This window comes from Accipiter gentilis, chromosome Z, assembly GCF_929443795.1.
Source record: "Accipiter gentilis chromosome Z, bAccGen1.1, whole genome shotgun sequence".
Taxonomy (NCBI): Eukaryota; Metazoa; Chordata; class Aves; order Accipitriformes; family Accipitridae; genus Astur; species Astur gentilis.
The window spans coordinates 77,956,524-77,972,692 of record NC_064919.1 but is presented as its reverse complement, the minus strand read 5'-3'; the positions used below and the strand labels follow the sequence as shown (position 1 = coordinate 77,972,692).

Below are 16,169 nucleotides of genomic sequence, written 5' to 3'. Positions count from 1 at the left end.
TTTAAGGACAACCTGATGAGTACACCCTGTCATTACCTTCAAAGTTGCCTTCTAATTGCAATTGCTAATGGTGGTGCTGAAGATAAAGATCTTGTCCCTTACACTAATGAATATTCCATCACCTCCTTCTTCTGTTTCACCAGTGTAGAGATTATACGCTTGGGTAACAGTTTCTACATTGACTGGGACCGTAAAATGTATTATCCGCTGAATGACACGCCGGCTCAGGCCCGTACCACTACGCTCAATGAAGAGCTGGGGCAGATCAAATACATCTTCTCAGACAAAACAGGAACTCTCACTCAGAACATCATGTGTTTCAACAAGTGCTCCATCAATGGCAAATCCTACGGTATGTTATCTTATTTGTCTTACTCTCTGAGTTTTATTCCATTGTATGCCTCTTGGTCCAGAGACAATAAATGTGATATCCAAAAGACAGTGTCTTGTAAGAAGCTGCAGTGATGAAGCACAGGGCTGCCCGTCAGGGATGCCTGGACAGCCCTGATTACATCATTTGCATATCTTTATATCTTTTTCCTGTCCCTTGTTTCCCCTTTTTGCCACCCTTTTACTTCCATTTTTCTGCCCCAGTATCATCTCAGCTAAAGAACCTGCACCTTATTACTTTTTCCTCATTGGTCCCTGTGTTCCTACATCTGTACTGAAATTTGGGGTTTTTTTCTGATATCACTACCTAGGTAATCTCAGCCTTTTATGGTATTATTGACATGGTCACGCAGGTATTGCCAGCCCTGCAAGACTTAACACATAACTCACATAACTAACTCCCTCTTAACCACTTGTGGTTAAGAGCCATCCCTCATGGGGTTATCTGCAAATTTTGTCAGCTTCTCACACTGTTATCTCTCACATTCAGCAATTTCTCATGTCATGAGCAGCAGTTTTCCACATCCTGGTCAGGTAGCTGAACCTTCAGTTGGCACCTAGTCAATGGTCTGGTCATTTGTCTTTAGCCCTGACTTACTTCACCTACCAGAAAAGTTTGTAGGGAGTTGGAAAAAATGGGAAACAAAAGTTGTTAGCTCTGATAGATCCTAACAGCCATTGACTTAAAAGGCTCATACATTGTATCGCCCCAGGCAGTTTTCTTCATACTGCTCAAGAGGTACTAACAATTCACAAACTGACTAATTGATTAACATCATTAGATTACCCCAGAGAAATTAGTCACCACTTATTTGTAGGTCGATGATTGTTTTGCCTATGTCAGACCAGCTGATGGACTAGTGTGCCAAAAAGCTTGTCTTTTTTTCTCAATGCTATCAGCTGGCCTAATAAAAGAAGTTATTTCTTCCTATAAATCTTGTTTGGTGTACATTTGGAGACCACCATATCTCAAACAGCGCTACAATGCTAGCCAATGTTAGTGCTGCTAAACAGTTTAAAAAGTACTCAGTCTGTTCATTCATGTGTCCTTAGTTGATTTTTCCAAACTGGATGTCACCACTAACACAGATATAGGGTGTGGGTTCAAGAAAAGAATGCGAAATATGTGGGAAGAAGGTGGACAGTCTGTTGCCTATAGTTTTCTAAATGCTTAGCTTCTTCCTAGGAATGTACTTCTTTGGATTTGCCAGAAAGGATGAAATAGTTTTGCTGACAGGGAACGTAATCCAGAGGTTTAAGCTTCCAATTGAGAAGGAGATGTCCAAAAGCTGGGGGTTGCAGGTCCCAGGGGATCAACTGATGTGCAGTTGTCAGGAGAGATGACTTCTGAGTTTCTTCTACACCCTCAGGGCTTTTGTGAGGGAATACCACTACCTACAATTGACTTTGTTTACAGCTGAGGTTGCTGGTACAGGCGTGGATCTATCATTCATGTAATTCACCGTATTTCAATCTTATTTCAAGTGTTGAATCTGCCTGGGCTGGCCACAGTCCAAACCTTCCAAGTGGAAATTCTATTCAGGCAAAAAAAGTTTCAATGGTGTTTCCTGGAGATGAGATGTCTTCCACTTCTGTGACGAGTTCATCAGTTCAACAAAAATGAATAAAGCAGCCTTGCTACCTAGAGGTGGGAAGAATGGGCTTTAACAACTCCTTCTCTGTAGTTGTCTGGGGCCTGTTGCAAATCCAATACGATCCAGTAGCTGGATTTTATCTCACATTCCAAAGGGAAGGTACAAGAGAAGTATCCCCTGAAAGCACCTTCGTTTCCTACCTAGCACTATGTCCTTTCTGGGTTCAGCATGAGCCAAGACTACCTTACCCACATGCCAGTCATTTTTATGATAACAGCTTTGTTTCAAGCATCTGTCAGTCTCTGGATTTTGCCATGGATTAATATAGAAGCTGATTGATATGAATCATGAATCTCCAGTGCCCATGTCAAGATATTTATGCTTACTGAAACTTTTTAATTAGATACTAGCTTCAAAACACTTTAACCAATTTTTTGTGGTAGAGAAGCTGAGACTGTACTTAACCTGGAGTTTGTGACTATAACCTCAGTCTTTCTTACTTGCAGGTGATGTGTATGATATGTCTGGGCAAAGGATAGAAATAAATGAGGTAAGTGCTCAAGTGCTATCAGGATCTGTGCTTTCAGTTAACCTGCCTGCCTAAGTGCTAGTACACACAACCCACCCAGGCATAGCTCATGTTCTTGACCTTGCAAGAGCTCATGCTCTTGACCCTGACAACAGGGGGGTGTGTTTTTGTGGATGCCAGAAGATTGCCAGAGTTGCATTCCCTTCCAGTAAGCCTGGTTTAAAACTGCAGGTCAGCTAGCCTGAGTGCCCACTGTTTCCCCGGCTTCACATTCTAGTGCGTGCACAGCTCCTCTTGAATACTTGGCTGTTGATGATTGTTGGAAACTTGGACATTGGTGAATTTTATTATCCTTGGCAGTTAATTAAAGCTTTGGTGGGGAATCAGTGAGTTCAGTTCACATCAATAACAAGGTCACTGTCAAATTCCCCTAATATCTGGACATTGGGAAGTGTGAAAATGGGTGACTTCTCCATTTCTCTCTAGCCTCTCATTGCTGGCACAAACCCACGGGTCTTGGATTTCTAAAATGTCTGAAGACTGCATGCAGTAATCCAAGTAACAAACGGCAAGATGATGATGAAAATCCCACTCCTCATTCCAATGATTCATTTCCAGGCCATTTAAAACTTAAATTACCCACTGAAATTGGCTGTTTGTGGCAAGTGCAGTCCCTCCAGACTGCCTTAGCTCAGGCAACAAAATGCAAAGGGCTGGCTTGCTTGGGGAGACATGCTGGTCTGCTGCCAACTGGCTGCCCAGCAGCTCCTCCTGCCCATGATACTCGCCAGAGCAGAGTCCTGCTGCCCACACATCCATGGTGTTGCAGTGCCTGGACCTTGCTGCGCAGATGAGTGTGTGTGAGGGGTGGGTCTGTGCTCTTGTAGTGTGTGCTAAATGTCAGCTTGCAGAGGTCAAAAGGATGACTCCCACCCTGGAAACTCTGAGCTCATCAGGGATGGGACGGGAGTCGGAATCGTGCCGGGCAGGCTCAGCAGTGCATTCCTCCATGACACATCATGCTGTGAACTTCTGGCCATATCTCCAGTACGTTCCCCTTCACTTGGGGCTCCTTGTTTTTAGACAAAGCGGTCAGTGCCTGTGGAGTTGAACCTTTACATCACTTGTCTGTCATCTTTTTTCCATATCAGGATTTTTTCTTGCTTTGGGAGAACAGGGTGGAGAACACAGCCTTTTGAATTGGGCTCCCACATTCCCCTATCACAGGCAGCCATTGACATCAGGAGCATGACGCCTCCAAGCAGGCATGTGTTGAAGACAGGCATTTCTTCGCTATAGAAATCCTTTGGCAGTGATCCTGTAGGAGCACTTGCTGTCATACAGAGACACAGCTTTAGCTAATCAGGTTCTCAGCCCGAGTGCTGCTCTGAAAGGCACTTCAAGTGCTTGTCCTCTCCTGTGATTCAGTAGCTTTCATGACGTCCCTCTTACTTAGACTCACCAATCTCTGTCATGAACAGCCCTGCAGGAGAGGACCCTTTATAAATGTGAGGAAGAGGGAGGGGTTGTGATGGGCAAGCACTGGTGTACAGGCATATGAGAGCTCCACAGATAACACCAAGCCTTATTTTTGCAGAACACAGAGAAGGTTGATTTCTCATACAACCAGTTAGCTGATCCGAAGTTTGCCTTCTATGACCATAGCCTGGTTGAAGCTGTGAAGCTGCGTGATGTCCCAACACACAGGTTCTTCCGGCTGCTCTCACTTTGCCACACAGTGATGCCAGAAGAGAAGAAGGAAGGTGAGGACTGTTGAAAGCACCAGACTGAGTGGTTATGTTCACCCCACACCACAGTATGTCTTCTCTCCACAGAAGCTGTTTTTGGTCCTTTTGGCTCCCTGGTGATTTTCTGTAGTATATGGCTACACATAAATCAATGTCTTTGGAGATGCCACACGGGAAGAGAAAGGACCAGGGCCTCCACTCCCTGTGTGTTCCTGTGGTGGAGCTGACGCTACGGCGAACACCACATCTCTGGAGTGCGGAAATTGCAGGTGCCACAGCTTCCCTGAGGTGGCAGATGGCTTGCCCCACTCTTTCTCTGCTCTGCACCAAGTCCCATAAAGCAAAAAGCATAGAGCACCTATCCACTAGAGACTCAGTGTTCCCACAGGTATTGGGTCAGTCTCCTCAAATCCCAGACATGGTGACTGTGCTTTAAAGGCTAGAACCATTAGTTGGCACACATAAGGTGACAATACTGATGAGAAAAATACGTGCAGATGTAACTAGAAAGGGTTAAATCCAAGAAGTTGTCCTCTCAGTGAGATCTGTTGGACTCCAAAGAGTGATAAAAGACCCCAAAATAGTCTAGGAGGCCTCCTGCACTGGCCTAGAGGATGGGTTGATGAGACTTGATGGAGACATGTGGACATAAGGTGCTTTTTAGTGCTGCATCTCTGGGGATAGACAGAAAAGCGAAGGATTATCTGCTATATAATGTCTTTGATTTTGTGTTTGTTTAGCCTCATGTTTAGCCTCATGTGGCAGAAACCACATTACTTTTTCTTTCTTGTATGTCAGGTAACTTGGTGTATCAGGCCCAATCTCCTGACGAGGGAGCCCTTGTCACTGCTGCCAGAAACTTTGGATTTGTGTTCCGGGCTCGCACACCGGAGACCATCACCGTTGTGGAAATGGGAGAAACAAAAATCTACAAACTCCTGGCTATTCTTGATTTCAACAATGTTCGCAAGCGAATGTCTGTTATTGGTATGTTCCCCTTGCTCCCTTCTTTCTTTCCAGACTTTTTAGGCTCTCAAATTGACCCTTCTGCTGTAATGCCTTTTCCTAGGAGACCTCCTTTGCAATGCTTTCTGAGTAACATTTACTTCTGAGCGCTTGAGATGGGCTGTCTTGACTTTTCTATTACACAGCAACAGTGCTAGATAAAAACTTAACTTAGGCAGGTGAGAGAACATTTTAACATAGGGACAACAATAATGCAGCAACCTCCTGAAAACGTTAAGCTTTTTACATATCTTACTTCCATCATGACAATGCAGGAAAGACCTTCCTTGTAATCAGCTTGAAAATTATCAGTGAATTCTGAGAAAGTGGGAAAGAAGAAATCAAGGACAAGCAGAGAAGCCCACTTTCCCAAAAGGAAAATGGAGAAATGATTCAAGAAACCTCCTGTAGCCTTTATTAGCGCTCCAACATTGCCAGATATTTCAGGAATTGGAATATCATAACTGTAGCAAGAGAATGGTAGTACCTTTACTTGGTAGGAGCAATAAGAGCAACAGGACCAGTTCCCTAAGAACAAATCATTCTTGACTTTTGAATGCACATGTCCTGCCTGAAGTGCTGCCTGTAGGAACCACACAGTTCAACAGAGCACCTGCTCAGACCAATGCAATCTGGGTACAGTTGCCTGTACTGCAACTGCAAAGGTGGAGGGTAGTTGCATTATCTACTTTTCTAAGCAAAGTTTGTCTTGATTCCTGGGAGTTTGCCAAAACTCAGTGGAGTTCAGACACCTCTAAAAACCTTTGTTTTGATGGAAGTGCTGTGAATCACAAGTGCACCAATCTGGGATTTGTAGCATTTCTTTTCCTCTTCCTTGCAGTGCGGAGTCCAGAAGGTGACTTGACTTTGTACTGCAAGGGGGCTGACACCATTCTTTATGAACTGCTTCATTCATCCTGTGACTCTCTGAAAGAGGAGACCACAGAACACCTGAATGTAAGTGCTTCCTTCTGCACAACATCTCTGCATTTGATGGTTTCCTTTTCTCCGGGTATAGAAACGTATTCTGTGTTAAGACTAAAAACATATATCAGAAACAGCACCTAAGCACCAATTTTTTTTAATTGTGGAATGGAGAGGGAAATTAATTTATAAAGCCTTAGGTCTCAAATCAGTTGCTTATGCATGGGCACCAGGTGCCATTTAAACTGCTCCAGGACATCTGGGCATGGATGGCAAATACAATGCAGGACATTCAGAAGACATGTGTTTCTCTGGAGTAGGACTGGAAGCCAGGCAGTGTAGGTGAAACACCTGAAATGACACAATACATCTGTGTTTTGGCAACTAAATTCTATCCAAGTCTGCCGTTACTCTACAATGCATACACCCAATGCATTCAAGCATGCCTTGGATTGGAATAACACAGGTGATCAGTAAAGGGCCACAGAGCTGCTTAACTTCTTGAATACAATTAAGATCTGCAGTGATTGCGATCCGAGAGGTCTCAGTCAGCAGGGACCTCTTCCAGATCATATAGTGGCATATGGACTGGGCGGCAAGGAAAACGCATCACTCAAACTTGTGGACTTTTATATTGTTGATGGTGCGCACTGGGAGGTGCTTACTCACATAAGGGGATGTTTTGGCTAATATTTACTCCCCCTTGTGATGCCAGGTCCTGTTGGTATGGTACAGAGGACAGGACAACAGCAAGTTTTGCCAGAGGAGTTGTGCAATAGCAAAAACATCTCTGCTCACTGCTGGGGGGAGCTAGAGAAAGTTGCTGGCAAAGGAGAAGGCAGAGCAGAGCAGTGGTTGTGGCCTGCTCCTGATGCACCTTTACTTCAAGCCTGAGGGAACACTTCAGTCTTTACAAATAGATCTCTGTTATTCCACCAAACACTGATATTCATACTGTCAGTCATACATCTACAGAAAGCACAGTTACAAGGACTGGCTGAGATGTCATGACTGACTGTGCTCATGCTGAGCATTTCAGCCAGCATTTGTACCCTCAAAATATTGAGCCCAGGTCCAAAAGTCAAGGCTGTGTTCCGTGCTTATTTAGGTCTCACTATTCTGAATCTTTTTTTGAGAACTATGAGCCTAGGAAACAGCTGCCTGGCTAATGTAAAGATTTAGAGCCAGAAAATAGGAAAGCCCTTCTGATTTTGTTCTTTGTAATGACCATGAATGGCAATGATAAAGTGGTCTGAAACTAGTTTTTAAAAAGTACCCCAATATCTGTTGTCTAAAGTGCGATTTTTTTCACCTTTCCTCTGCATACTTTAGGCAAAAAGCTTTTACAGATAGCTGTTTGCTTTCCGAGGGTCCTTTGTAAGCCCAGGTGAGCAGACCATTCTTCTGTGACCTATTCTGCCTCACCACTGTCTTGCAGGAGTTTGCTGGTGAAGGTCTGAGGACACTTGTGGTGGCCTATAAAAACTTGGATGAAGACTACTTTCAGGACTGGATCAGGCGTCACCATGAAGCAAGCACTGCCTTGGAAGGACGGGAAGATAGATTGTCGGAGTTATATGAAGAGATTGAAAAAGACCTAGTGGTTGGTGTTTCAGGGAATCTGGGCCAAGCTCTGGGGGAGGCAGTGAGGATGGTGGTTTGTCAATAAACAGCTCAGTATGGGTGCAGTAAACATTGCTCTGCAAACAGCTCAGTGGGTTGTGTGACAGGAGTGGTTAAGTATATGGCAGTCCTGGGTTTTCACTGGCACCTCTGTCAGGAGCCCGTAACTGCGGTGTCAGCCACCAGTGCAAGGGAATGGTTTTATTTTAACTCACGTGGGTGTCAGAGTAGATTTCTCGTGATGAAGTGACATACCAGAGCCTGAGGGAGATGACATGGACACAAATATTTCATAGCTATCCTTTGTATGTGCAAATGGCTGATCTATTTATTTTCCTGTCTTTGAAATGGCAGGCAGTGAATAATCCCCAGTGCCCCTCCATTTCAGAGTGTTGTCTTTGTTCTTGCAGCCCTGAGCAGGATGGGGAGATGATGTCCATGAACATGTTTCTGTCAATTTGAAATAGGGCTAAACTGTGATCTTCAAGTCATTCTTCTCTCCCTGAGTGTTGTTACAGCTTTCTGAATGCCCAGGAGGGGGGTCTGCCTGTGTTTTAGAGCCGTAAATAATGAATGAAAAGGATGTGTGGGATCTGAGGGGAAGCAATTCAGCTTTTGCACTGGCAGCGGTGCTTTCCTGAAATCTCAGAAATCCTCGGAGCTGCATGGTTGCTCCTTCCATCAGCTGTACGCTCAGGATGCCAGCAGGGCCTGGGAAGAAGCAAGTGTAAGCCAAGGAGATGCTGACCTCTGGAAGTTGCATAGTCCATGGGGCAGAGCCTACTGCCCTTCTGGGTCTCAACAGAGTAGTGGAAGATGCTGATCCTCCAGTCCAGAGAATACAAATGTGCAAATGCTCTGTGGGCTGTGTTCAAAGCAGGAAAGTCATGGAGCTTTAGGAGGTTAAGGGGCCGGGTGCTTTGCAATAAAGGGTTATGAAGCTCATGGCCTGAGTAGAGAAAAGGTCATGGGCTCATTGCAGGAAGAAGTGTGGCTCAGAAAAAAACACTGTTTACACCAGACCCTTCTCTGGAGGAGTGACTTTACTTCTCAAAGGTGCTGTGGGAAGGACAGAGGGTGGGTGGGTGTAGGAAAGCCTGACTTTTGACTGGGAATGAGTGTGAGAGCCAGAATCATCAAGGAAGTAGATGGGTCCTGTGGACATGTAGAGGACTGCCAAGTACCATAGTCTGGTTGATAGGCAAGAGCAGAAGTCCCTGTGTGTGGCAGGCTCCTGCTAGGGCCCCTCGGGGCGGGGGGGGGGGGGGGGGGGGGGGGTAAGGGTATAAGGACACAAGGGGTTGGAACACGGTTAGATTAAGAGAGTAGTAGTAAAAATACTAGCTATCACTGATTGACATAAAAACTAGGGAAGATCCACAGTCAGGAAGGCATCACGACTGTCCCTCCAGCTGCTCTTACACCAGGTCACGGGCAGACAGGCAAAGGCCTGTCAACAGTACTATTGTGCCTTTCTGCAGCTCCAGAAGGACAACGGCTGTGGGGAATGCAAGCCCTTGTTCTCTCTTCCTGGGCACATTTGACATCAGTGTCCATCTTAAGGCTTCCAGCTCAGACTCAGGCTGCCAAGGATGAGCAGGTGCTCCCAGGAGGTGGCTTTGTATGCTACAAGCATTCACGGTCTCGCTAGCTGGACCAGGGACTACTGCCGTAAAATGTGGATTGTGCACTTCTGAGGACCCTACAGAGAAATTCCGTTAGAGCTGTTGTCTACATTGATAACACTCAAAGCTGATGAATGATGAACATCCCAGGAAGCCAAAAGGGATCTTGGGCTTAAAGCCAACCTCTGAATTTAGTCTCCCAACAGCAGGAGGTAGGTGGTAGCAGATGCTGTCTAAACCTGAGGTAGCAGTGAAACCTTCATCTCCCTTTGACGATAGGTTAAAGCCACCAAGTATCTCCAAAATGCAGAAAAAGCAGTAACTTTAAAATAATGAAGGTTTGTGTCCTGAGCCATCTGTGGTTGTTTAGTTGTGTGACAGTGTGGAGGAGGGGTGGGGACAGGTCTGTTAGGGGCTGGAGAAGGTGTTTAGCAGCCATAGGACAACTGCTGTACAATATAGCTGGGAGCAAGCTCCACATGAGAGGATGCATATTGAGGTTTGGGGACATGGATCCACAGCTGTCTTTGTCCCTCAGTTAAAGCTCTTTCTGCTGTGAAGGGAACACGTGGACGAACACAGACCTATAGGTCTGAAAACACGTTGCCAAATAATTTCATGCATGTTCGTGATCCATGTGAACCTGGGGGATGAGAGACTAGAACATTTGCTGGATCGGGGCTCTACTCTGCACAATAGATTTGCTGAGGAATAATGAAAATCAGTACAACCTTAATCCTGGATTTCATTTGGTTTTGCTTGAGTAATTACCTGGAGGTCTAATGCTTTATCCTTTGCTAGCAATGGGAAGACTTACCAATTCCCTGCCATTTTCTGTTAAGCTGCTAGGTGCCACAGCGATTGAGGACAAGTTGCAAGACGGAGTCCCACAGACAATTGAGACTCTTGCCAAAGCCAACATTAAGATATGGGTTCTCACTGGAGACAAGCAAGGTAAAGGGGCTGCAGGGTTGGATGTTTCTGTTCTCTCCCACCGGTGGGATGGTTCTGCTAAGACCCATGTTCTCATTCTTTCTCCTTTGAAAACTGCACAGAAGACAAACTTACAGGGCTTTTCTTCACTGCCAGCAAGGCAAAACTCCAGTTATCTGGAGTTAGACCACATAACTATAGCTAGTGCCTGTTCTTAATTCCTGTCCTGAGGATGGAGGCAGTGTGAGGGCAGCATCCTTTGTGTTGGAGAGGTGACAATGAGCATCCCATAGTCCCTGTCATATGCTGTGAAAAGGTGTCACTTTAGTCTGGTCGACTGTCCTGGTGAAGAAGGTGGAAAAAATCTTGTCTTGCTTTCCAGGAACTTTAACGCTAAAGCGGTTGTTGGGTCTGTTTCAGTTTGGCCCTGGCATTAATGATCCAGAATAGAAATGGAGGAAACACAGGCTTTTGGAGAAAGCGTTAAGTTGGAAAGAATGGTAAATAGTCTCCAGTGAATTCTTTTGGAGAAATAGTAACTTCACTGAAACAATGGTGTTTCAGGGAGGCCAAAAGTGTTTGCAAATAATTTCATCCAAGAAATGAGCAGAGAATTTTTGAGAAAAATGAAGCATTTCATTTTGTTATGTTCCAAATGTAATAGTTTTGCTTATGAAATACCACAATACTTTGTTTTTTAGAATTTTCTGAAGAAAATGTCTTGATATTCTTCAGCACTATGGTTTGGGGCTTTTCTGGGAGTAGGGGGAGGGAAAGTTAAAAATCCTGAAAAAAATTTTTTGAATCAATGTGACATGTTTTTTGTTGCTCCAAGTATGTTGGCCAAAGGGTGTTTTAAGCTTTTTCATTTTGATAGAGTTATTTTTTTCTGTGGCCTTGTGAAGCTCTGTTAGGGGAGGGAGATTTGCTGCTACATCCATTAATGTGACTCTCCTGGCTCTCTTAAACTTTCGACTCTGAAAGGCTCAGAGTGATTTTGAGTGAGAAAGAGAGCTTTTGTCATGCGTGTAAGAAGGCCACAGAGATGGTGGGTGAGTTTGAGGCTGCTAAAATGGATCATCTTCCTGGTTTATCTTTCCCAGAGACGGCAATGAATATTGGTTACTCCTGCAACTTGCTGAATGATGACATGGAAGATGTTTTCGTTATTGAAGGCAGCACACCCGATGACGTACTTAATGAACTGAGGTAATGGCTGAAATATACAGCTTCATTGTTGTGCGCTGAGACTACTTGTATTTTGTATTATTCTGCCTTTTTTGCCTGTGGGCTTTGCTTGGTGCAGTTCATTCAGGTACCTTAGATAAGGGCTAGCTGGCTCCCTGGAAGATCCAGCAGCTAAACACAATGTAGAAATCTCCTCTGAGGATAAACTCTGAAGCTTCTTGATCCAAGAGGTCAAATCTATATAAATGTATAAGAAAGCAGAGTCAGGCAGGCAGTATCAGCTGACATTTGACAAGTGATCTGGAGCAACAAAGCCTTTGGCTCCAGGCTGGAGCTATGCTGTTGCTGTACTGCTATTGCCCTTCATCCACATTGCGGTCATTTGTCTGGATTACCAGTCCTTCTCTACCATTATCTGGAAATCTACCTTCCTCCCTAGCCTTGTCAGTAGACACAAATTTTTAGGTATAGGTGGGAAATGTGAAAGATTTTCAATCCTTTTCTCTTGAAATAGGCAGTTGCCAGACAATATGCACAGAAGATTGGGATACCCTTTGGGATACTGTCCTTCACGACATTCAGATGGTTTGTTTGACTTTAAATAAGCACAAGTTTAGCACACACCTGTTAAGAGTTTCAGAAGCATGTGGATCATCTGCACAAACAGCAGCAGCTAAACTATGCATGTTGTTGTAGGGATACAGGGAAAATTGAACTAAACTATCAAAGGGAAGCATCAATTTTTTATTTTCATAGAGTTGATTTAATGAAACATATGTATCTTTACAAACTTTTCATTATTATTCTGGATTTTTTTTTAGGAATGCAAGGAAAAAGATGAAGCCAGACTCCTTTCTGGACAGTGATGAAATCAACATTCAGTTTGAAAAATCTTCAAAAAAGCCAAAACTTATACCTGATGAACAAGCAAATGGGGTGTATGGTCTGGTTATCACTGGCCACAGCCTGGTAAGGAAGGTTCAGAGTCATGTTAGGGCTGTTAGTCATGTCAGTCATGTTGATGTGAGAGACATACTAAAAGTCTGAAAATGATTTAAAAATTTAGCTCTAGAGGAATGGATTCCTTTTTTTGCTAATTGAAGATTAGGTTCAGTGGTTATCTGAAACATGAAAGGTGATGGGCAAGGTTTCAGAAAACTGGAACAGGGAAGAGTTGGACCGATGTTACGTGAACAAGAGGGGCAGAGTAGCAGCATAAATTTTCATTTCCAGAAAGATACTAGGAAAATAATCACACAGTTTATAGATGCAGCAAGGAGACAAGAAAACATCAGAGGTGCGTTTCAGATATGCCAGGAACATATTCTACTAAATGTATCTGATAATGAATACATTTAACAGATAGGATATATATCTTATAACTTAACTAATAAATTGCTTGATGCTCTCTCCCATGATGTTCTTCCAAGCAAACTGAAGTAATATGGTCTAGATGAAATTGTTAAGTAACATATGCAAGATTGCTTGGAAATTATGGCTCTTAAGGGCTCACTGTTGATCTAAAACAACAGTTAAGTGGCATCTGCAGGGGGCTATCCCACATCTATTTGATATTCCGTGTTTGCATTAACTGCTTAAAAAGAGAGCAGGTAACACCAGGCTGGGAGAAACTGCAGGCATGATGGAGTTCAAGATTAGATTTGAAAACAATTTTAACTAATTGGAGAAATACTTTGGAAAAATGGAGAATGCAATTCAGTAAGAACAAATGCATTGTTCTCCACTTTTACATAATCAACGGCACACATACAAAATCAGAGAAATGTATGTAAGAGCATCATCTGTAAGCCTTGTGAAGAAAGCCTCCTCTTTCATTCAGCATCAGTAAAGTCTAAGCTGAAATAATTCCACTTATTTGGGCCATTTTCTTTGAGAAAATGTAGACCAACTAGAAAGAGTACAAAGAAAACTGTAAGAGTAGTCATGCATGATGTGGAAAGCACATGGGAAAACTGAGGGAGTTAGGATTTCTGAGCCTGGAGAATACCTATCAGTCTTGGTAATACTTTTCAAATAACAACAGGTAAAAAAACTAATGGAATTAAACTGAGATAAGAGAGTTTGGGGTGAAATATCTTCCTGGTGAGAACAGTGAAGCACTGGAATAGATTTTCCATCCTTGGAAATTTTTTAGAACAGGTTAGAGAGACACACAATTTAGATAGATACATTTCAACCTGTCTGGGAGGAAGGCTTAATCTAGATCAGGTTTATTTGTCTATTGTATTTTGCTTTCCCAGACTGCAGGGGAAGCAGATAGGTAGACATGGAGAGTCAGGAGGCACTGCCTTTCAGAGACAAGATACTTCTGTACCCTGTGGTTGCTACCTCTCTTGATGGTAGTCCAGCAAATTTAAATCACAGATCTATACCAGCCTGGCAAATTACTATAAAAAAAAAAAATCTCATCTTGCTCCATTTTTTGCTTGTGTGCCATGTATACCAGACCCTGGACTAGAAGGGACACTTTCAGGCGGTGTCTACATTTTCAGGTGCCACCTCTTCCTCTTTTACACTTGTTCCCTCTTTAACTCCAGGGCCATGATCCCCTTTAGATCCCCACTGCAAAACAGACGAGCTCTATCAAGTTCCGTGCATGTGCATGGGCAAATCCTCTGACATTGCAGTTGGCCGCAAGCCCCTGCCTGTTCCTACTCCATCCCTTCATTCTGCAGCACAGACCCCAAGTGCTGTGCTATGAAAGCACCACTGGCAGCGGTGACAAAGCTTTCTTTTTATTCCTGGAAAACCACAAACTCACCCACACCGTGGCAAGGAGATATGTCCCACACAAAGAAATTCAAATCTGTGCTGTGTGGGAGCAGCCAGCTCACAGAGCCTGCAGCAGAGTGGACACAGCCAGTCCTGCCAAGACCATGGCTTCCTCCTGGATGTGGACCATAAGGACAGTGTGGACAAAACTATATGTTATTTATTTATTTCTGTGGACGTAGAGCTTAAACAATAGTAATAGTGCTGATACTGTCCCACTCAAACACAGCATCTCTTCAGTGCTGCATCCCTGTGTGCAGATGGGTGGGATGGCAGCACTGGGGCTACGTACACATCTGGTCTTGCTTAAACAAAGTGAGTGAACAGAAGCACATCACCATCCGTAATGGCATCATCATACTAGTTGATTTGTGTGCAGTACCATTAATATACTATGTGATAACATTTTGCTAGGGCTGTGCAGCGAAGGTGTTGTGGCAAAAGCCGTCTCTAACTGCACTGACAGGCCAGTATGAAAGCCAAACCATGAAAAGGTCTCTTGTTGAGCAAGCCTGCCTGCCACTGACAGGAGGGAAGCGGGGGTGCTGATGACTCACAGCACTCTCTTTCAAGAAGAAAGGCTATCTGGGCTAAGGATTGTCTGCCTTACGCAGTGGGCTGGCTGTAATGGCTCTGAGAAGGAGACAGCCCTGTAGATTCCTTCCATGCATGTCTACGGAGAAGAGACACCAAAGAACAGAGCCAAAAAGCATGATTGGAAAGAAATATGAAAAGCTAACATTGCTCCCTCCTCCTCACACAGAGCTGGAGGGGTGACCAGACATCCAATTATCTCTGTGTTTCCTCAACAGAAATAACACAGCTGACTGATTTAAAAGGTCAGCACTCAGAGCAAAGTTGTCTTCTCCCTGTCTTTGTGTTTTACTTTGTCATGCCCACCTGAGCTCAGCTTTTTCCATATTGTTTTTTTAATTAAGTACTTCCAAATTGAAATTGCTTCTATTTATACCACAGATCTCCCAGAGCTTAAAAAATAAACCAAGAGGGATGAGCAGAGACTCTCTCACATGGAGATACGCAAGGTTGTCTCAGGCCCAGCAGCAGCTTCATTAATTTAGCGCTCCTGTTGTTTGACATTTCTGCCGCACTGTCGGGTTACACCAGCCAGAGCAGCTGTTGTGCAAATCCAGCTGTGCTGCATCCAAGGTGCCAGCTCGTAGATGTACACGTGTACATGATGGTGTGCATGATGGTGTGCAGCATGGATGCTCCCGCGACCGAACGGGTGGATTCACTTGGGGTATCTCATACCTTCCTTCTGCCGAATGGAAGAGCTAGCTCAGTTCTCATTCCCTTCCCACCACGTCCTCTCTGTCAGGCCATGAGCTGCTGCTAGGCGAACACCTCCTTTGCTCCTTCTTTTCAGGCTTACGCGCTGGAAGGGAATCTGGAGCTGGAGCTGGTGAGAACCGCCTGCATGTGCAAAGTGGTGATCTGCTGCCGGGTGACTCCGCTGCAGAAGGCCCAGGTGGTGGAGCTGGTGAAGAAGTACAAGAAGGCTGTGACGCTGGCGATCGGAGACGGCGCCAACGACGTCAGCATGATCAAGAGTGAGTGATGGCTGACAGCCCGCATGCTCTAGCAAACTGGCTCGCTGACGTATTTGCTATCCGAGGCGGCCTAGCAGCAGGAACACGTATCCGAGTGCCTTCTGTACCACCCGCTTTGTGGCACCAAGTGGCTGCGTCCCAAGTTTTGGCAGGTTTCTACAGAGCACTGTCACTGTAGTCTACTCGTGTCTCCAGCTTTCCAGGACACTCAGGAGGGCCCTTTGCTGTGCTCCCAACACCAGGAT

The 16,169-nt window shown here is 44.5% G+C and overlaps 1 protein-coding gene across 2 annotated transcripts in view; it reads left to right on the top strand.

The window, feature by feature from the left end:
- LOC126036146 (phospholipid-transporting ATPase FetA-like) overlaps positions 1 to 16,169 on the top strand; it is a 75,843-nt gene that overhangs the window by 48,592 nt on the left and 11,082 nt on the right. For both annotated transcript variants that reach the window (XM_049795557.1, XM_049795558.1), the window contains exons 13-22: positions 144 to 352; positions 2,492 to 2,535; positions 4,112 to 4,277; positions 5,061 to 5,249; positions 6,109 to 6,224; positions 7,630 to 7,794; positions 10,282 to 10,393; positions 11,476 to 11,581; positions 12,382 to 12,529; positions 15,741 to 15,924. In XM_049795557.1, coding sequence (XP_049651514.1) covers positions 144 to 352; positions 2,492 to 2,535; positions 4,112 to 4,277; positions 5,061 to 5,249; positions 6,109 to 6,224; positions 7,630 to 7,794; positions 10,282 to 10,393; positions 11,476 to 11,581; positions 12,382 to 12,529; positions 15,741 to 15,924 — 1,439 coding nt within the window. The remainder of the gene's footprint in view (positions 1 to 143; positions 353 to 2,491; positions 2,536 to 4,111; positions 4,278 to 5,060; positions 5,250 to 6,108; positions 6,225 to 7,629; positions 7,795 to 10,281; positions 10,394 to 11,475; positions 11,582 to 12,381; positions 12,530 to 15,740; positions 15,925 to 16,169) is intronic.